The 23,721-nt window shown below is 33.2% G+C and overlaps 1 protein-coding gene across 3 annotated transcripts in view; it reads right to left on the reverse strand.

Annotated features, from left to right (window-relative positions):
- Positions 1-23,721, reverse strand: part of GBE1 (1,4-alpha-glucan branching enzyme 1) — a 280,022-nt gene that overhangs the window by 150,887 nt on the left and 105,414 nt on the right. For all 3 annotated transcript variants that reach the window (XM_042957137.1, XM_042957135.1, XM_042957136.1), the window contains exons 4-5: positions 1,141-1,266; positions 195-330 (exon numbers count right to left, since the gene is read on the reverse strand). In XM_042957137.1, the coding sequence (XP_042813071.1) occupies positions 195-330; positions 1,141-1,266 (262 nt within the window). The remainder of the gene's footprint in view (positions 1-194; positions 331-1,140; positions 1,267-23,721) is intronic.

Consider the following 23,721-nt stretch of genomic DNA (forward strand, 5'->3'; position numbering starts at 1 on the left):
ACTCTATCTTATTCCATTTCTCTTTTCTATGCTATCACTATTACAGGGCAATTTGAGAAGCCTAAAATAAAATGCATTTCTATTACATATTTAATCTCTTAACACAAAAAAAGAGACACTTGTAATTAGCTTTTCTAATAAGAGAACAGACTCATTAAAATTTTATCTGAATAAAAATCACAGTTATTACTTACCAAGGTCTTTGATTCTTGGTAGTACATTGTATGTAAAATGTTTATAAGAAGCTATTTTTCCTTCATAGGAAGAAATTCCCACATGAGATTCATAAATTCTTACACCTCTTGGCTTCTTTGGTCTGTAATGCTTAAACTACAGAATATAAAATTACATAAAGAATTAGATCAGAAATGCAGGTATGATACTATCTGATTTAGCATGTTAAATGGAATGGTGAATCAACTCAGTCAAACAGTTTGGAACTGTTTTTGCATATAAAAGGCATTTGGCTACATCCATTAAATTTTTCTCTTAAAAGTAAATTCCTTTTTAGAACCATATTAGTGGATCTGTTTGAAAAGAGTAATCATGCAATGGCTTATACCTTATCATTGAGCCTTAAAGAAAACATAAGAGCTTAAAATGCATACATAATTATCAAATGCAAAGCATTTATCAACATGCTCCAATAACTTAAAAGACAGAGATGTGAGTTCAAACATACATAGAAACCTTGAAAATAACCCTAAATAATATATTCATGAGGTATCTTCCCTATTCCTTGTTCCTAAGGACATTGATCCTGCTTCTAACTCATGACAATGAGAAATATTACCTCACTGAAGATTCCATGATGAAACAGAAATTGTGGTTTAAAAAAAAAAAAAAAAAAAAAAAAAAAAGCAGTATCCCTTACAGGTCAGTATGTAGAGATTTAGTTTTCTTTTTCCCTCCTCCTAACCTCAGTAACACATGATAAAACAAGAACTCACTACTATATTTTACTGGCTACAGATGATGGACTCTGATAATGTGTAGAGCATATCGGGTACACTATGATGTAAAATATAAAACTGGCAGAGAAGAGAGAAGTTGAACATTACTATAAAAGGTATAAAAATAAAAATTAATTTTCCTAGAAATATTGGAACAAGCATGTATTTAAAGATTTGTTGTTCTCACTTTATATGGGTGTTCTGGATCCCAGTGTATCCAATCATAATTCACATTTTCACCTTCACGAGTCACATACTTCGCCCATGGTGAAATACGATACAAGATCTCTCCATTTTTACTCCTAATAACTACCTAAAAAGAGAATGAGACGTTATTGCTTTAAAATACTTCGAAAGCTCTAAGATAATGCCTAAGTTTATGAGCACTGCTACAATTAAGAAAAGGAGGAATGATCTTAAGAATCTAAACTACCACACTGATGTGTGGCCTTAAAAATGTTTAAATTCCATGGAGTTTACTTTCTCATCTCATCTGTTATAGTATATGATTATTTAAGTAGATTCCAACTTAAATATTTTATGATTCTCTGGCAACTGCCAACATTGCCAACCAACCATTAGAGTGCTTAATTAAAGTAAACATAAAATAGATAGTAAAAAAAAACCAAGAATATTATTTGGAAGCTACTGTCAATAAATTAATCAACAAGAAGAAATAATCTTACTGTATTAAAAAAAAAGTAATGAGCTATATTGCCATCTCTTGCATTTCTTTTTCATAGCAATCATAACATTTTCAAGAAGCTAAAGGAGAAAAATGGATTTTGATTAGCATTTGTATTGTGCACAGGCACATATACATACATACATACATACATACATACATATATACATACACACAGATACCACCCTGCAAATATTTTCCACCATTTTCAACTTCCTCTGCACCCTATTCCAAGTATGCTTTACCATATTAAACCAATAATTTCCCCCTTTAAACATCCATTCCTATATTTGCCAATAGAATCACTATTATTATCACTAATAAAAAAATCAATAAAATGCAAATCCACCCTTTTAGAGAGGATACTAAATAAAGGACCTTGAATTGATCGACAAGGTTAGATAATAAAGTGAGTCACATGAGCAGAGCTTCCAAGTGAATGAAATGGTACCTTTTTAAGAAAGTTTTTTAATTAAACCTTCTAAAAGATGGTATACGATGATGAAAATTGTTCAGATTAGGAGCTATACCATTAGCATTGAGAGAGAATATATTCTTCAGTCTCCTTTAATAGTAAAAAGTCTAGTGTGCATAATTATTAGAAATTAAATATTTGTATAATACTTTACAGTTTAGAAAGGACTTTCATCATCATATCTTACTAGATTCTAGAGAAACTTTATAACCTAAATATTACATGAGATTGAATTGCCAAAAGTCTCAAAGTCACCAAGTAGCAGAGCCAAAGCTGAACACAGAGCCTCTGATACTCACTTCCTTACTCTTAACAGGTAACCACTGCACTTCCTACAGATACTAAAAAATAAATAAATAATAGATCTTGATTTATAATGGAGGGGGCAGGTTAGTGGTGAAAAGGAATACCTAACTTAGACGAACAAAATTCTTTCTCCTTCATTATTATTATATCCACTGATTGAACCCAATGACAGCCAAATATTTCTATCATTCAAATCATTATCACCAAAAAATGAATAGGATTAATGCACTTCAGTAGTAGTTCATCCCCCAAAAATATGTCCCTTGAGCCACATGAATTTCTGGTATAATATATAATAGTAATATGTTTAAAGCATATTACTTTTTTCTCACTCATCAACTGAGTACAAGCTATGGGAAAGTAAAATATTAGAAATCGGTTTTCAATAAATAGCACTTTGCCTAATCCACCCATCTATCTTTTCTCTCTTTTGGAAAATGGCTCCACAGTCCCTGCAAAGGACGATCATGAACCCACAATTATTTGTAAAAGTATCTGTTGGCAGAGAGAATGTTTGAAACTTTAAGTAGCTGACATCAAGAATCTCCTCATGCTAAATACAATTTTCATTCTTTAGAACACTGCTTGTACACATGTCTTTAGACAGCATCATTAGAACATTGCTTGTACACATGCCTTCAGAGGCTACTGTGTGATGTATGTTGAAAGGAACAGTCCTCTATGGGTCTCTAATATTCCTACATATTTTGCTGGGTAGGCCAAGAATACAAGGCCCTGACAGTTATTGACAAAAGCCATTTCTCAGAGTTGTGTTTGTAGCATGCTACCCTGAGGAATGAGATAATGTCTGCCTTGAAGATACAGAATAGGCTTGCTTATTGCTTGCTATAAAAGAATGGATTCCCCAAGATGAATGTTCCTGAGCTATGATGCAAACCAACTGTGTCAGCAGCATCCATCTGGACCGTGTGGTGTCACCCATGGGATTTGAAAACAAAGATAACCAATGCAAATATGATGCTCATACTGTTTACTCTGCTGTGACTAATAAAATCATTTGTCTCTGACCCAGGAGTCCTGTGCATTCTGCCAGGTTCCATAAAATAATAACAAGTAATAAGCTTGTAGGTAGGGTAAAATCAAACTCTACACCTGACAAAGGATTATTTAATCATTCACTGAGTGACCTCAATATCCTTGTTTCCAAAAGTTCTATTTCTTCCCTCACTAATAGTCTATTAGTATTGTTACTTAGGGTAGAAAATTTTAAATATCCAATTGCCTCTTTCCTTTTCAGCAACAGAATTATAACCCAGGTACTTCAATGACATGTAAAGCAAAGCTTGTCATCAAATCTGAAACACTTATCTGTGATCATTATGTAAAAGGTAAGTAAAATCTCTTCTTTAGGCCCCTGATTTGGAGGCTTCTTTCTTACAATACTTCAGTTTTTCCTAAGCACTCACCTGTAGAAGCCACCTCACCTTGTTTTTTTTTATTTTTTTTTCATTTGCTGTCCTTAAATTGTTGTGGTAATCAGCTAAGAGTATTATAAGAAATCTAAATAAATCTAACTTGAGAGAAGTTCCAACGAATAAGGAATATAATCTTTCTGAACTAAGTTTTGCACACATTTGGGGAGGTGCAATACCTAGATTTTGGCTCTCATGAGTTCAGATTCAGATAAAAGGATTTTTAGATGATGAGATAAGATTTTACATCACTTAATTTATAACCTCAAAATAGCATACGGTATATAGCAAACTGAAAAGAGATAGCCAGATTGATCTTTCAAGGATAATAAGTCCAACAGCTGAAGTATAAGAATTCTCTTGAGACTATCAAATTAAAAGGCTTATACACTGCTAGTATAAGTGTAAAACAGTATAAAAGCTCTGAGGAGCAATTTGGCAATATGCCTAAAAAAATTTTTCAAAAATTCTCAATGACTCAGCAATTCTAATTATAGAACTTTGCCATGGAAGTAATCAGAGATGTGTCCAAAGAACTATATCCTTGTCTACTGACCTTCATGTTACTTTTATTGGCAAAAAGAGTGAATGACTGAAGAATGTATAGCTGTAAAAACTGTAGCAATGAATTATATTGAAGGTTGTAAGAATATTCTTTCAAGTTATGAAAAAAAATGGGCTGCATCTTCCAAATGTAAATGCATACAAACCCATGGACTGAAGTATTTAAACAAATAGAAAAAAAAAATATTTAGATAGTTGGCTATGGATAGATTATTAGCAGCTTTTGTTAGCAGTTTCTATATATTACTTCATTTCATTTATATAACTTTGTTGATCAGAAACAAATAAGGACTGTCAATACATTTATACAGCTGCATATACATTTGTAGAGCTGTGCTAGTCAAGTTGCATATTATGTACCTTAAATATATTGACAGTGTCAGAAATAAAACTCCAAAAATATATCAAATTACTTTAAAGGAATATGCTAATGAAGATAATATTGTGATGAAGTTTTTATAGGGCAAATAGATACTTTTAAAAATTATAACATTTTCTTAGATTATAAAATATTAGCAGGCTCATTTTTTAATAAGCCAAATTATCTCTTTGACTTATGGGAAGCTGCCATCAAAAGATGTTACTAAACAAACAAGTGTATAAAAGAAACCTCTACCTGTGCAAAAGCCAAATTGACTTACTGACTATATGCAGTCAAATTTTATTTATAAAATGTCATTTAGAACTGACATAAACAATGTAAGGAAGTTTGGTAAAATAGAAAAGATCTTTAAAAAAAAAATGTCGGGCACCTGGGTGGCTCAGTCGGTTAAGCACCCGACTTCAGCTCAGGTCATGATCTCGCAGTCCGTGAGTTCGAGCCCCAGGTCCGGCTCTGTGCTGACAGCTCAGAGCCTGGAGCCTGTTTCACATTCTGTGTCTCCCTCTCTCTCTGATTCTCCCCCGTTCATGCTCTGTCTCTCTCTGTCTCAAAAATAAATAAACATTAAAAAATAAAAATAAAAAAAAATTTAAAAAAATGTGTGTGTGTGTGTGTGTGTGTGTGTGTGTGTGTGTGTGTGTGTGTGTTCATTCATTCTAGGAGTATCTGTTGAAATGCTTCTTGCCAGAGAATAATGTTCCTATGGACTGAAGAATTACTGACATAACATGATCCTCAGGTGGTCAACAATTGCTTATAAAAACAGTGGAAGTGTTAGCATACTCTGGAGAATGGTATTGAATGTAACTCTGGGTTTCATGAATGAATGTGTTGAAGACCAAGAGAAAAGACAGACATGTTGAATAGTATAATTCAATTTGCCCAAATTATACTACTAAAATTACAACTATGTGATACATGGTAAACTTTTCCTTAAAAAAAAAAAAGTGTACAAGGAGGATTAATTTAAAAGATATTTATAAAAATAACCATTTAGTGGGGCACCTGGGTGGCTCAGTTGATTAAATGTCTGACTCTTGTCATTGGCTTAGGTCATGATCTCACACTTCATAAGTTCAAGCCCTGTGTCGTTCTCTGCGCTGACCGTGCAAAAACCTGCTTAGTATTCTGTCCCTCCCTCTCTCTACCCTGCCCCCTCTCCTGCTCTCTTTTGCTCTCTCTTGCTCTCTCAATATAAGTAAATAAAAACTTTAAAAAAATAACTATTTAATGGGGTACAGGTTAAATAACCAAGCAAATTTACAAAGCAATGTTGTCTTCACTTTTAAATTATCTCTAATTCATAGAACATCTAAATTAATACTATATATAAAAATATATAAATATAATAAAATATATTGATATATTACATATTATGTTATGTATTAATATATATGGAAATGTATATTATTATAGTCATACCAATGTGCAATGCTGAATATCAGTATTCTGTCTGCATGTGTTTAAAATGTTACTCAAATATATATATATGTATATATAAATACATATAGTTGTACAGAGAAAGAAAAATGTACATACATAGAAAATATATTGCAATTTATTCTTAAGTAATTTTTAGAAGTGCATGGAATAAAAATAAAAAAGACATTTTTAGAAAAGGTAATCACCATTCATAATTAAGTAGGAAAATAAGTGATATTCCAGAGAAGAATGTGATGATTCTATCAGTGAGCAGAATCCTGAGGAAATGTTTTAATGTATACAAATAATATAGTATAAATATATATCATCTTGGGGCGCCTGGGTGGCTCAGTCGGTTAAGCGGCCGACTCCGGCTCAGGTCATGATCTCGCGGTCTGTGAGTTCGAGCCCCGCGTCGGGCTCTGTGCTGACAGCTCAGAGCCTGGAGCCTGTTTCAGATTCTGTGTCTCCCTCTCTCTGACCCTCCCCCATTCATGCTCTGTCTCTCTCTGTCTCAAAAATAAATAAACATTAAAAAATATATAAATAAATTAATAAATAAATATCATCTTAAACACATAGAATTATTAAAACTTTAAAATAGCTGAATATATTTTCAAAAGCAGCTTCTACATCTCATTTTAATTCAACAAAAATTTTACTACTAATCATTGTTGAAAAATGATGTAGGAGTATACATTTTTTTTTTCAGTTTTGTTTGTTCTTCCTGCTTGGATCAGTTTTAAGATTCACCAAGATTATATAAGAATGAATCACTTTGCCATTTTGGGAGGTTCAAAAATAGCCCCTCAAAAGATGTTCACAGCCTACGCTCTGGAATCTGTGAATGATACCTTATGTGGCAAAAAAAACCAACCCAAAACAAACAAACAAACAAACAAACAAAAAAAAAAACAGGATCTTTTCAGATATGATAAAACGATCTTAAAATGGAGACATTAACCAGATTATCCAAGAAAGAAATCACATTTATCATTATAAGTGGGAAACAGGGATATCTACGAATAGACAGAAGAGAAAAAAGCAATGTGACCAAGGAGGCAGAGACTGGGGTGTTGTAGACACTAGCCAAACAGTGCCAACAGCCACGAAAAGCTGGAAGTGACAAGGAAGAAAGTCTCCCCTAGAGCCTCCAGAGGGAGTGTGGCCATTCCAACACCCTGATTTCAGACCAATGATACTGACTTTGAACTTTTGGCTTCCAAAATTGTGAAAGAAGAAATTTCTACTATTTAAAGCCACCAACTTTGTTCAGCAGCCACAGGAAACTAAATTAGGAAGAAAACATTAGAAGCAATCACAGTTTAAGAATAAAATGGAATGTATTTAAATTTAGCTCAGCTTTGTTAGTGCTAGAAAGAGTTAAAAGATGAAGTTATTTTAATGAATAGTCTAAATAACACATTTTATCTTATTAACTGCTTACTCCCAAAAAATATACCAATGCATTTCAGTAACCTTCACTAAATGAGGTTTAGTCTCCTTGACAATTCCCAGGAAAAGTAAACTCCTTCAGAATAAATGCTGTTGAGTTTCAGAACTGATAGGAGCCCACAAAAAAAAAAAAAAAAAGTAAATTTTTAATACACAGTTTTTATTTCTAGTCTACTCCCATGTAATTATATTCAGAGATTGAATAAAAAGAACTATTCTACATGATGGAAATAAAAGCTCTGAATTCACCACAAGCAAAGGCTACAGAGCTATTTTTTCTACCTTGTATCTGATATATTTGCTTCATTAAACAGAGATGAGACTATTTCAATAATCAGTTGCCAGTAATAATAAAAATATTTATTGAAGAAATTGCATTCTGAATTTTCAATTAGGGATCTTAGAAACACTACCTGATATTAAACGTATTTCATTGTGAATTTTGAGTTTATATTTCAATTAATTGAGGGAAAAAACAAGATATCAATAAAAGTATCAAGGTAGTTTTCCATTTATAATAAACCTGTAATATGCAACTATTTTATAGATGAACCTTCATAAAATTACATATATTTGATTGGTAAAATTATACAAATCAGGGTTATATATGAGCTATAACTGACATTACCATTGTTTATAAACTGAGACCACTATGGGTACCAAATAAACATTAACTTTGTTATTTGAATTTTTAAAAAGATCTTGTTAATTTTATCTGAATATTAAAGTTCATACATGTTAGATATCTCCATTTTTTGTTTGATAATTTATATCATAACTTTATTTAATCAAACAACCTTACATAAGCCATGTGCATACACGATCATCATAAAAATTTATCACATCCTAAAAGACACATGCACATTGAAAGTGAGGGTGTGGAGAAACATTTATGAGGCAAATGGATGTGAAAAGAAAGCCAGAGTAGCAGTACTTACATCAGACAAATACACTTTATTCTTTTGATGTTTTTTAAGTTTATTTATTTTGAGACAGAGACAGAGACAGCATTAGTGGGGGAGGCAAAGAGAGAGGAAGAGAGAGAATCTTAAGAAGGCTCTGCGTATCAGCGCAGAGCCCAAAGAGGGGCTCAAACTCATGAAACCGTGAGATCATGACCTGATCTGAAACCAAGAGTCGAACGTTTAGCCGACTGAGTCATCTAGGTGCCACTCTTTTTTTTTTTCTTTTTCAAAATAGACTTTAAAACAAAGATTGTCACAAGAGACAAAAAGGACACTCACATATACAATTTAAGAAACAAAACAAATGAACGAAGAAAGAGAGACAAACAAAGAAACAGACTCTTGACTACAGAGAACAAACTGATAGTTACCAGAGAGGCTGGTGAGAGATTGGGTAAAATAGGTGAAGGGAATTAAGTGTACTCTCATTTTTATGAGCACTGAGTAATATATGGAACTGCTGAATCACTGTAGTGTCCACCAGAGACTTGTATAACACAGTATGTCAACTACACCGGAACTGAAATTTAAAAAAAAATAATAACTGAAAAAAATTATCATATCTTTTGATGCACTTTATATCCACATTGTTCAGAGACTGAGGTAAATGGAAAAGAGATTAAATGATTAGATTAAGTCTCGGGCTCTTATGTTATGCAGTATGAGACAATATACAAAAGACAAAAACAAAACAAAACAAAACAAAAAAAAAACTGTGATATCCTTCCAAGTAGCTGTACTAAGAAAAAACAGAAATCAGTTGAATTTTGAAAGCAATAACCTACTGTTTAATTTTCATTGACTCTCATTATTTTAGCTTTGTGTGGATTTTGTTATCTTAAAATAATGCATTACAATTCATTTTGTTTTCTTTCATAAGAAACAAGAAATCTTTCCAATGTGGAATCCAGTAACAATGCTTGAGTAGAAACAGTTAAAGTATTTCTGTCAAAAAATGAAGCCACTATTAAAAAAAATGTTTTTAAAAGAAAAGATTAAACATACTAGCTATGGAAAATAAATCTGTAAACTGACACAAAGTAGCATCTGATCAAATTATATCAAACTTTGACATCAATGACACCAATGTACAGAACAAAAAGAGACTATAGTCAAGGCATAACACTAATAGCTACTTTGCTCCTGATTTAGCACCAGCTGTAGAATGACAGAGATATAAACATCCATTTCTGTAATACTTTCACATGAGAGAGAAAAGACCTCAGAATTTTATAAAAAAAGAAATACATGAAGATCAGTAGTTGCTCCTTATAAAAGCAGGTTTTTATTTAGAATGATTTTTAAAGGGACAGATGCTGCTATACTTAAAACAAGGAGTATTACTCCCAAAGGTTTCCACCCCAGATCCCCAACCTTCTAGTCTAGTTAAGAAGTATTACAACCATAATATTTTTTCTGTCTCTGCCTTTGACTGAGGCAAACCTTTAAAGAAATAAAGAAACAACGAAGTAGAACTGATAAAGTGTTCGCTTCATTTCAAGTACATTACCTGAACAAAAACCTTATAAAGTGAGGTCACTATAAAAAGACAAAATCCAAAGGGATTATGCGAGATTTAGGAAGCAGGCATTGAAAAGGATACCCCTGAGCAAGTGAGAATAACTACTCCTAAGTGAAAAGAATAGGAACAATGCTGAAATGTTGTAATCGGGTAAAGATTGATTAAGTGTCTTAGACTAGAAAACAAATGAATTACACATGATATAAAAATATAGGATTTAAACTTCCAAGATATTGAAAGATCAATAGAGTAATAAAAGAAAAAAGCTATGAAAAGGGGAAAAAATCAGTGAGTTTCATTACTGAAAAAGTGTGCTTCAAAGAGACTCATCCATGTGCAGTGAAGGCTAGAATTCTATTAAGTAAACAGAGTTATAATCTGGTATAATGCCAATAGAAAAAAATCTGAGAAGTATTTTCAGAAGTGCTAGGATAGGGGAGGGTACTATCATAAGATGAGTTAAAGTTCTCTTTAAAAATATTAAGTATAATTACAAAAGTCTATATGGTAATAAACTGAATCATTTGAAAGAAAGAATATGATTCTTAAGCCATCACATGAAGTGCTATTGCAATGAGGTAAACTATAAAGTGTGGGAGGAAAAGAGAAATAATTCAGTCTCTAGAAGGTATGTACAGAAATTCCAGAGATATAGATATCTCTGGATAGATATAAAGCTCATAATAGATGATAGATATACATAGATAGATATACAGATAGATATGAAGTTCATAATGGTAAAAATTATAAGATTTGAGAAAACATACAATTATATATTTAATACATATTGAGACAAATATCTCCCAGAATGTAATTGATAACTACTAAGAAAACAGTTAATGATGAAAATAATTCTTCCTGAATATTTAACATTCTTTATATGCTAAGCTATCATAATAGAGATTACAACATTAACAGTCTTTTCTCTCTTTTCACCCACAGAAGACATGTATTTTCCTAGGTACACATGCTATCAGGGGAAGAACAACAAATAAGTATGTATAAATATTGATAAGGAAATAAGTATACCCATCAAGAAATGAGAAAGCAATCAAACAGATGATTAAATGGGGGAATAGAAAACTACACGTGAAATGGAACTCAAGATAAACACTTGGATAATTTCTTGTCAGCCGATTTTATAGCATTTTTAAAGTTTTTATTTCAATTCCAGTTAGTTAACGCACAGTGTAATACTAGTTTCAGGTGTACAATAGTGATTCAACAATTCCATACATCACCCAGTGCTCATCTCAACAAGTGTACTTCTTAATCCCCATCACCTACATAAGCCATCCCCCCAAACGCTTCCATTCTGGTAACCATCAGTTTGCTCTCTATAGTTGAGTCTGTTTCTTGGTTTCTCTCTCTCTCTCTCTCTCTCTCTCTCTCTCTCTCTCTCTCTCTCTGTCTTTAATTTTTATTTAATTTCTAGTTAGTTAACATACAGCGCTATATTGGTTTTAGGAGTAGAATTCAGTGACTCATCACTTACATACAAGACCCAGTGCTCACCATAACAACTATCCTCCTTACTACCCATCACCCATCTAGTACATCCTCTACTTACCTCCCTCCATATTAGTTTGTTTCCTTCTTTCTTTTTCTCCCCCTTCCCATATGTTCATCGATTTTATTTCTTCAATTTTACTGAGTGAAATCATGTGAAATAAGTCTCTGATGGACTTATTTCACTTAGAATTACACTCTCTAGCTCTATCCATGTTGTTGCAAATGGCAAGATTTCATTCATTCATTTTTTGTGGCTTAATAGTATTGTTTTGTTTACATATACCACTTCTTCTTTACCAATTCAGCAGTCGATGGACACTTGGGCTGCTTCCATATCTTGGTTATGGTAAATAATGCTGCAATAGACATTGGGGTGAATGTATCCCTTTGAATTAGGGTTTTTGTATATCTTTCGGTAATTGCTGAATAGGGTAGTTCTATTTTTAACTTTTGGGGGCACCCCCATATACTCTTTTCCACAGTGGCTAGACCAGTTTGCATTCTACCAACAGTTTAAGAGGGTTCCTTTTTCTACACATCCTCGTCAACACTTGTTGTTTCTTGTGCTTTTCATGTTAGCCATTCTGACAAGTGTGAGGTGACATCACACTGTAGTTTTGACTTGCATTTTCCTGATGATGAGTGATGATGAACATCTTTTCCTGTGTTTGTTGACCATCTGGGTGTGTCTTCTTTGGAGAAATGTCTGTTCATGGCTTCTGCCCATTTTTTCATTGGATTGTTTTTTGGGTGTTGAGCTCTGTAAGTTCTTTACATGTTTTGGATACTAACCCTTTATCGGATATGTCATTTGCAAATATCTTCTCCCATTCTGTAGGTTGTCTTTTAGTTTTGTTGACTGTTTCCTTTGCTGTGCAGAAGCTTTTTATTTTGATACAGTCCCACTGGTTTAATTTTGCTTTTATTTCCCTTGTCTCAGGGGACCTATCTAGGAAAAAGTTGCTATGGCTGATGTCAGAGAAGTGACTGCCTGTGCTCTCTTCAAGGATTTTTATGGTTTCAGATCTCACAGCTAGATCTTTAATCCATTTTGAATTATTTAAGTGTATGGTGTAAGAAAATGGCCCAGTTTGATTTTTTGCATGTAGCTGTCCAATTTTCCCCATATCATTTATTGAAGAGACTGTGTTTTTCCCATTGGATATTCTTTCCTGCTTCATTGAAGATTAATTGGCCATATAATTGTGGGATCATTTCTGGGCTCGCCATTCTGTTCTATTGGTCTCCGTGTCTATTTTTGTGCCATTAGCATAATGTCTTGATTACTGCCACTTTGTAATATAACTTACAGTCTGGAATTGTCATACCCCCAGTTTTGTTTTTCTTTTTCAAGATTACTTTGGCTATTCGAGCTCTTTTGTGGTTCCACACAAATTTTAGGATTTTTCATTCCAGTTCTATGAAAAATGCTGTTGGTATAATGGATTGCATTATATACATAGATTCCTTTGGGTAGTACAGACATTTAGAAAAATTTTGTTTTCATAATCCATGATCATGGACTATCTTTCCATTTGTTTGTGTCATCTTCCATTTCTTTCATCAATGCTTTATAGTTTTCGGAGTACAGGTCTTTTACTTCCTTTGTTAAGTTTATTATGAGGTATTTTATTATTCTTTGTATAACTGTAAATGGGATTATTTTCTTAATTTCCCTCTCTGCTGCTTCATTACTGTGTATAGAAAAGCAACAGAATAGGGGCCCCTGAGTGGCTCAGTTGGTTGAGCATCCGACTTTAGCTCAGGTCATGATCTCGTGGTCTGTGAATTTGAGCCCCGCATCAGGCTCTGTGCTGACAGCTCAGAGCCTGGAGGCTGCTTTGGATTCTGTGTCTCCCTCTCTCTCTGCCCCTCCCCTTCCCTCAATCTCTGTCTCTCTCTCTCTCTCCCGAAAAAAGAAAAAAAAAAAATTACAAAACAAAAAATAATGAAATGCAATGGATTTCTGTAGATTGGTTTTGTGTCCTGCAAGTTTACTGTAGTTTTTTGGTGGAGTCTTTTCACATAGAGTCTCATGTCATCGGCAAATAGTGAAAGTTCTACTTTTCCCTACTGATTTGGATGTCTTTTTTTTTGTTGTCTGATTGCCATGGGTAGGACTTCCAGCACTATGCTGAATAAAGTGGTGAGAGTAGACATCCTGTCTTGTTCCTGACCTTAAAGGAAAACTCTCAATTTTTCCCCATCAAGGTTGATGTTAGTTGTGGGATTTTCAGATATACACCTTTACCTTGTTGAGGTATGTTCCCTCTAAACCATTTATGAAGGGTTTTTATCCTGAATGACTATTGTACTTTGTCAAATGCTTTTTCTGTGTCTATTGAAGTGATCATATGGTTCTTATCCTTTCTCTTATTGATGTGATAGATCACATTGATTGATTTGCACTTACAACGTTTTGTAGGTCATATAATAAGGCAAAGTATCAAAGCAAAGGTGGTAACAGTAACGATGGGAAGAAGGAGTGGTGAATAATAGGAGTCTTCACAATAGAGCTACTAATATTAAACCTTAGTAGTTCAGGTGTATTTAAATTATTAAACATAGATACTCCCATGTTATGTAGAAAAGACAGGCACAGGGAAGCAAACAAGCCTTGATCTCCAAGCTCTCTTAAGAAGGAGACAAGAGCTCTGGAGAAGCAGGAAACTTCTCTGGCAGCGTAGTCTATAAGGCATAGTTTAGAGAATTGCCCATCTCACATTTTGAGTGAGGCTTAGAGAATATACATGTAATAAGATACAATGACCTATATTTGAGTATTTAAAAAAATTATCTATCTATCTATCTATCTATCTATCTATCTATCTATCTATCTATATCTGTCCATGAGACTTTTTTTCCCAGTCAGAGCACACTGAGTCACGTGGAGAAATTTATAGTTACTAGCATATTAGCATAGGTAAAGATGAACAGACTGCAGAGTAAAGAAACCAAACAAACAAACAAAAAAAAACAACAAAGAAACAAAACAAACAAACAAAATCCCACATTAAATTGAAGAGAATTAAACATAAATGTTGACATTTAACATATATTTGACTGTGCTGCTCAATAAAATAACTTACTTTAAAGGTAAATATTTAAATCATAAAAAGATTATATAGTATGTGCTTTACCATGAGAAAAAGGTTATGTCCTGTAGGCATACCTATATTCACTAATATTTGAAGGCATACTCTGCCAACGTGCAAATACTTCTATTAAATATAACCAAAAATAATACCTACCTTAACAGTCATAAAATGCAATTTCCTTCCTTTTTCTGGCACAGCATTAAGGGATCAAATACTAAATAAAAGCCCTATAAAAAAAAACTGATGCCTACATAATTTAGAGGACAAAAGCATGAACTACTTTTATTAAAAAAAAAAAAAATACTCCTAAGGAAAAATGACAGTGTTCAATTCCCCAGACTTTATAATCATATTTAAAATCTAGTATGCCCAGATTGAAGGACAAGAGAAGGTTATAAGTGTAAGATATTTCACAGTACTTGGATATAAGGAAAAGAAAGTCTGCTAATGCATTTAAAGTATTTCTAGAATTAGTGTTGACATAAAGAAAGCAATCAGGCAACAGATATTTATGGACAGTCTGATTTTCTAGATACCTGTGTGATTCACCTTTATAAGCACTAAAACTGAAAGAGGAAAATAATATATATATTTTTAAAGGTAGCTCTCTAAAATGTATTATACATTCCCTTGTGGCTTTAACAGAGGGAATTAAACACTTGTTGAAATTGATTTGTATATGCTGAACTGTGACATGTTTGAAATATGAACATTTTCCTCCTGAATTCAGTAAAGAGAATATTAGACTTTTTTATATGTGTCTTTGGCAGCAGTTTTCAACCCTGGATGTGCAATGAGGACTACCTGAGGAACATTTTAACATAAAGATGACTGAGCCCTATTTATATCCAGTTACCACCACCACTACCTGTCGCCCTTGATTCTGATTCTGTGGTCTGCAGTCTCATGCCTTAGCAGATAAAAGCCAGACCTGAGAAAGCAAAAAATAAAGTGGATACAAGAACCAGTGTCCCACTGATGAAAGGACAGGTTTTTATTCAAAAACCGAAGGAAAGGAGAAGGGGAGGAAGGAAAACTCACATTAGAGTTATATGGAACGGATTCTCTAAACCTTGATAGTAACGAATACCTTTTACAGATGATAAAATATATTTTGCAATGAAATTTGTCTCAATCTCTATTTTTTAAAAAAAATTAATGTTTTTATTTATTTTTGAGAGAGAGACAGAGAGACAGAGAGACAGAGCACAAGCAGGGGAGGGGCAGAGAGAGAGAGTGAGAGAGACAGAAACTGAAGCAGGCTCCAGGCTCTGAGCTGTCAGCACAGAGCCTGACACAAGGCTCGAACTCATGAACTGTGACATCATGACCTGAGCTGAAGTCGGACACTCACCGACTGAGCCACCCAGGCGCCCCTCAATCTCTCCTTTAAATTTCTAATTTATTTCTTATTCAGTACTAATTTATAATGTTTTCTCATTCTTCATAGTCCAGTCTCCCTACTAGTTTCTTATTCTTATTTTGTAAACTTAATCTCACTTCAATTACCAAAGGCATCCATGCCGGCTCAAAATTTATTCATTTGTGGTCCTGAGAATGTCTATGAATGTCTTCATACCATCTACTTTTCCTATGTTTTCCACTGTAGCTAGGAATGGCTTTATTAAAGGGTATGGTGAACCTATTCAAGTTTCTGATCTTATCCTATAGTTGTTACCCATTATTTAAAATATTTCACAATTTCTCTACCATGTATCCACACAAATCATTTTTGCAAAACAAAATTTATCATTGCTACTTTAAATGTCATTAGTAAAATTGGGTGATTGTCTTTTCAACACTATTTTCTTGGGAATTCTATTTATGATTTTTTTTTTTTAAGTTGTAGCAGATATTAGCTCTTCAGTCAGTCAAACCCCTTTCTGACATTCCTTCCTGTAACACAGAGGATGTCAAGCTTAAAAATCACATTTTCCACACTCCCTTGCAGCTAGGTTTTTGCACGTAGAAGACACACCTATAGGTGCTTTGGGAAGAAGAAACTAGTGCATGAGATAAATCATGAGAAGATCCATCTTCTTTGACTAAACCCCAAATGATCCTTAAACTAATCAAGTGCCATTTTCTCCATAGGCATGAACAGTGGAAAACTCAAAGGTAATTGACATGCCACAATTAATTAGCTCATACATTCATTATTTTCATTTGTACCTCTCTACACATAATTACATACACATTCAGAATCAGCCTGTTGATGAAACACAATCACAAAAAAATGTTTGACCTGGAGGTAGTTCTTTGCTCCCTGCATTTGGTTTCAAAGTTGAAATTTGAAAATTCAGATTTTGTATTCAGACTTGATTATCACATGAAAAGAAACAGATGTTGACAAAACATCAGAATGCTAGGAGGCAGAGAGAGGATTGAAAGGTGGGGATAATCTGTACCTAAACTGGGATTGATGCAGTACTCTTTCTATGAAAAATTAGAGGAGGGTGTTCTGACCTAAGACAGGACATGACTTTAAAAGAACACATCAAATTTGGAATATGATGCATAGCAGAATCAAAGTAAGTTTGAGAAAATAAGTGGAATAAACAGGCTCATAAGAGGAAAAGTTGGAAGTAGAAATTGGCAACTAGTGGCCTAAAGAATTGGGGAATGGACCAAACTTCAAGATTAGATGGGCAAAAATAGAAAACTCCTAAAATGTGTCAAAAAAGTGCCAGCACTAAGACAAATTTCATAATGGTTCCCAAACCTGGACCTAAGACTGATGCTGCCTGGGCCCCTCTGGCCAACCTGAAGTCTTATAAGTTTTGGCAAGCACCCTTAGCCCACATGATTGATGAACTAAACCTTTCTTTTTTTTTTGTATGTTTATAGATCATGTGTTATCTCCTATAAAGAGAAATTTGACACGACACCAGGCTCTCCTGCACCGCCCTGGACACCAAAGAACCAGACCCCCTTGCGCAACCTCTGAGCACCGTGATAAAGTCTATAGCTGGCACCATTGAGGCTGCAAGTAATCAAGAATTGTCACAGACCACTGCACTCCCTTAACCGATTAACTGCCCTAAATCCCTTTCAAAATCTCTGGGCCAGGCAGAAACCTCAGAGTTGGCTTTTGGAGAAAAGTCCACCTTCTCCCCAGGTGGCTAACCTCCTGAATAAAGCTCTTATTCCCTTCCAATCAAAACTCATCTCTTGAATATTGGCCTTTTGAGAGATGGGCAGCCAAACTTGGGTTTCGGTAACAAGAGGACCAAAAAGCTTTGAAAAGAAAAATAAAACACCTACAAGATTAATTTCTTCAGATGTTAAAATTACTTCTGATATAGCCCTGACTCAGGAACAAACGGAATGGGTTGCTCCTCAGCTGAGAAGCAAGCGTTTATGAGACAGCTTATAGCTGTTGCTCAAAGAAAAGACCATGTTTATGGGAAAGCTTCCAGTTGCTTTAATCATCAACCAAATATTTATTAAAAGTAAGCACAGTAAAATTATCTATTTGTTAGAAATAGTGTTTCAAGATTTACAGGTGAGTGAGGTGTTACTTTCATGTCTGACTTACAGATTCATTTGAAAGAACAGTATAAATATTCACATGAACAAAGACTTGCAAAAATCACCCACTTGCAATTACCAGTGTAAGACATTATGAATTATTATTTCATTATTACTATTATCACAAACCTCGACATGACTGTTTATGAATGTGACTTCTTAAGTCAATGACATAGAATTAATTGGCCATCATACACTAACAATATTTAGCATAATGATAGAGTAAATCCGGTTTAATTAAAATATGCAAATGTCAATGACATTGTTATTTACAAAGGTAACAAACAAAAGGCATTACCTGTATATTCTTCAACTTAACAGTATTTTATTAAATCCTGATGTGTATAGGAAATCAGGCCTATTCTGAGAGGTTGTTTTTGTTTTTTGTTTTTTTGTTTTTAAGAGTATTTATTTTGAGAGAAAGAGAGAACATGCAAGTGCATGTGCAGGGGAAGAGCAGAGAGAGAATCCCAAGCAAGCTCTGCACTATTAGCACAGAGCCCAGCTCGGGACTCAAATTCATGAACCATGAGATCACAACCTGAGCCAAAACCAAGAGTTGGATGCTTAACTGACTGAGCCACCCAGGCACCCAAAAGTCTTTTTCTCTTAAATTCAGGGGCAGTTTACAATCATGTTTCATTATAGTTATAGGTAACTATAACTATAAATATAAAACTATAACTAGAACTCTCTCTCTATATATACAGTTCTGAAAGTTAATTTATGAAAATTAAACAAATGAAAACTATCAAACTGATATTAGACGTGAGACTGTTTTAAAAAAAATTTTTAATGTTTATTTATTTATTTTGAGAGAGCAACCACACATGTGAGGGAGAAACAGAGAAAGGGAGAGAGAGAATCTGCTGTCAGCGCAGAGCCAGAGGTGGGGCTCAATCTCACAACCATGAGATCAAGATCTGAGCCAAAACGAAGAGTCAGACACTTAACAGACTGATCCACCCAGGCGCCCCTAGATGTGAGACTTTTTTAAAGTAAAAGAACCTACTTTGACTCTTGCAAAAATTATCTTTTTACATGACACATAAGCAGTGTTCTTGTGATATGGTAATGGTTAAATGAAAAATCTCTAAACCAGAATCCCTTTATATTTTGTAGGCAGAGTTTCAAAGGAGTACAAAACAAAATCTAAGACCATATCCACCAAGATACTCAGTGCTGGTGAACAATTTACAGGTTAAGTCAGAGCACTTCCTAAAGTGCTGATACGGACAGAAAAGAGTACAGAAAAAAGAAAATGTTCTTGTAAACAATGGTAGTGAAGGTAAAGTATTCATTTTAGTGAAGCACAAAAAAACCACAAAATTATTATAAAATTAGTTTAGCTATTAACCCATACAGATTTGTGTGACATACATTAAGTATATTAATAAGTTTTTATTTTTTTATGATAGTTTGTTATGCCAAGGTAGAATGCTATTAATTTCTAGCTTTAGGCATCACTTCATTAATATGAGTATGGAGTTGATTCAAGTCAGAAAAATACTAATGTACCTTTTCAGATTTGTAAGATATATTGAAGGGGGGGGGTTAAATGGGGGAAAGGAGAAGTAAATTGGAAAACAATAAGCATGGAATAATCATCTATTTATGATAATGCAAAGCATATAAATACAGAGAAGCAGAGTGACAAGCAGAAAGACAGCTTATAAATGCCTAGAAACAGACCAGAAACAACACCCACAAAACCTAAAACAGTAGACGGTAGGAGATGAGCGATTTTGCTGTTTTCTTTCTCCATTTCTTGTTGTTTTAAGTTCTGTTTCTTAACAGACATTATAAATCATGTTTAATAATTTTGCTTTAACAAAAAAGTAAAATCAACTAAGTAAAAATGAAAACATTTCAAATATGAAAATAAAGTTTCCCTGGATGCAAACACATATCATCAAATGGTCTATAGTTCTCAAGCTTAAACGAATAAATATATGTGCATGTGCAAACAGAAGTTTAACTTTTTTATAAATGTTATAAAATTCCAAAAGAAAACTATTCCAAAGAAAAATATTATTTTTACAACTATATGCTCAGAAAATTTTGTAAACTGAAAATCTATAAAGAATAATTTAATTGCAATTAAATGCCATGCCTTAACTTTCCAAAAGAGGGAGATATAACTCCATTTGCCACAAATGTATCTATTTGATACATAAATGATATATTCAAAGACACAACTTATTGAGTTACTTAAAAAAATAATTTTAAGAAAAAACTTTAAATTATGTGTTTATTTTAGCCTTATGATTTTAATTGCCTAAAGAGCACAGTTAAATCTATGAAAAATATCATGATCCACAATAATAAAATGGAAGCTGTTCCAACTCTCTTATAAAACTCTCCATAAGAGGTTTTTGTAGAATAAAAACAAGACAGAAATCTTATACTGTCTGTAATTTGAAAAAAACACAAATTCAGAGACCACAGATGTTATAGTTATTAAAAATTGTGAGTTCTTATTGTTATTTGAAAATAAGATTTATTATTCAGAAGAACCAGAGACAGAATGCTGTTTCCTGTAGTTGTTATTAAAAATATGAACATTAAATGCTGTACCTGGGGGCTTCCTACTGAAAACAATGTTCACAAAATTTACTTTATAAATTAAATCAAATCTTTAAAAAAGGCACTGCATCTTTTGAAAAAAAAAATAAAAAGAAGAACCTAGTTTATAACCTAGTTTCTAAATCAAGAAAAATAAAATCAGCCAATGAATTAAAAAACTCAAAGTAAAAAAATATTTGAGTTATATTATAACCAAGAAGACGTGACAGTGATGTCAGAAAGGATATTAGCATTAAATCGCAGATATTCAACTTGATAACAGCAACAGTATCACTTTCTGAAAAAAAAAAAAAAATTCTAAAAAGAATGTGAAATTGTTCCAGGTTATACACACACACATATACATTCAAATAAGAAATGCAAGTAAGTAAAAACAGTTGAAAACAGGGCACCTATTTATTCAGAATGCTATTTACCATATTTCTTTATTTCATCCACTTTCTATGTAATTACAGTTAAAAATAAATGGTTTGTTTCTCTTGATCAGCATGTGGCCAAATCACCAAGTTTCCACACAATTAAAATAAAGTTTGAGCTAGCTGATTACTATCACTCTCCCAACTTCAACATAAGTCAGTATATTGCAGAGGAGAGACTAGAAGATTAACATTTCGGTTTGATTATTGTTTCAGCCACTTATGACATTGGACAAGAAACTTAATCTAGCTAACATCCACTTTCTTCAGCTAAAACTGGGAATAATTATAGTATCTATACCTCATAGGACTGTTAAATAAGGGCTATACACCAGAACAAGCTGTTAAGCAAATAAAATGCTTAAAATAGTACCTTTAACATACTGAATACTCAAAATGATACTTTTCAAAATTCCAACTAAAATACTCTAACAATTTAAACTCATAAAGGAATAATGGTATCCATTAGAAGACCATTCACGGTCAGGAAACATACTGTAAATAAAAGTAACCATACTGATAATATTTTCTTATTTATACTTTAAGCAACAACAGACAATCTATTTTATGATGAGTATGAGCTGGTATTTTGTAGGCACAGACCTTACTAACATGAAGAGGTGCATGATTTTGGGCAAGTTATAACTTCTCTGAAATTCAATTTTCCTAACTAAATCAAGCATATTTGACAAAGATGACCTCAAAGTTTCCTTCTTGTTTGCAAGCTCTAGGATGCTCATTACAAAGAGAAAGTAATACTGTGTGTATGTGCACACACAGATTTACATGTATACAGATAAATAGAGAAAAACAGGATAATGAGAGTAATAAAAGCAGAATCTGTAAGTTCTGAGGTTATGTAAATAGGTGTTTACTCATAAGGGTTATTTCATTAAAGAAGGGACTTCTAAGCCATTTTGAAGGAGGAAATGGATGTGGAAAGGCAGAAACAAAGAAAATGGGCCATGGAAATGGAAATGAATAAAATAAAATAGGAAATGAATAAAAGGAAATGAATAAAATAAAACAGATATTCAAAGGTGGAAACAAATTCAATGAGAATAACAAAATGTGATTCTAGAAGATTACACAAACCTCCAAATAAAAAACTGGCAAGCTGAACACAAGAAAGTTTAAAACAGCAACAATTAATTAATTAATGAAGAAAATTGAAATGCCATACTGAAGAGTTTAGGATTGAGTAACAGCTAAATAAGTACTTATGTTTCCTAAGTAATCCTTCAGAAACCAATAGTATGATATAAATAATAATGACAGATCATTAGATCATTTTTATCTTTTAAAGGTATCTTCACAAAGTCATTAGGTGGCACTGGTAAAATATATTGAGCAAATAAACTGGGGAACCAAATATAAAATCAAATAGCTAATTACTAATAGTGAAACAATACCCAAAGTGCCTGACTGACCCCAGCCCAAAGTTACTTCTAAAAGGCCTGTAGTTCCAAACTTGCCACCCACCAAAATCATCCGAAGCTGTTTAAAAATACACATCCCTCTTCCTCTGTGATAGTGATACAAAGCTATCTTTGAAAACTACTGTCTGCTGTGGTGGAAAGGGAAAGCCACTGAAGTAATTCAGACAAAAGGCAATAAAGGCCCAAGCTACAAGTGAAAAGGAACAATAATCCAGAAATCCCACATAGGTAGAATCAGCTAAATTTCTCAACTGATTGAATGTGACAGTAATAGAAAACAAGAAATAAAAGAACTGTAAATTTACAGTTTTAGGGTATCAGGAGTATGGCAGACTCTTTGAGAATGATAAGGAGACTGGAAGATTATTCTGCCTCACAACTGAAAAAATTAGCTTGTGTCCTTATATTAAATGTCAACTGTATACTTGAATCTCATCAGATTTACCTCACTTAGACAGTTTTGATTCATACATGTAACTGAAAGATATATGTATTTTCGCAATATATTCAGAGATTTTTTTTGTTAATAGTAAGCGACTTAAAGACTGTATGTGCTATATGAATGTTTATGTATGAAAATCCTTTGTGTTTATGTATAAGTTTACCTTTCCTCATCCCCCACCCTAGCCCAGAAGAACACAAGCACTGTTAAAATCCAGAGCTAAAAAGTTAAACTATATTAATCTCATTATTTACTCTTCTAGATAAAAATGTTTTTTAGCTAATTAGGCCAGCAAAACAGGGCTGCCTAATAAGTCTAAATTATAAAAATCCTTATTTTCAAGTATTTGTTATTTTCAGAGTTTAGTCTAATTTTAATTAGTATCCTACATGTAAGTCTAGTAGAAGTCTTCTCATAAACAAGTAAGGATCATTTACAAACAATATAAAGCACTTAAAGTAAAGCAAACATTTGCTTGGTAAGTATACAATTTACATGTGTGAACTACTGTTTAATAAAGTTGAATCACATTAAA

This window comes from Panthera tigris, chromosome C2 (assembly GCF_018350195.1).
Source record: "Panthera tigris isolate Pti1 chromosome C2, P.tigris_Pti1_mat1.1, whole genome shotgun sequence".
Classification (NCBI taxonomy): Eukaryota; Metazoa; Chordata; class Mammalia; order Carnivora; family Felidae; genus Panthera; species Panthera tigris.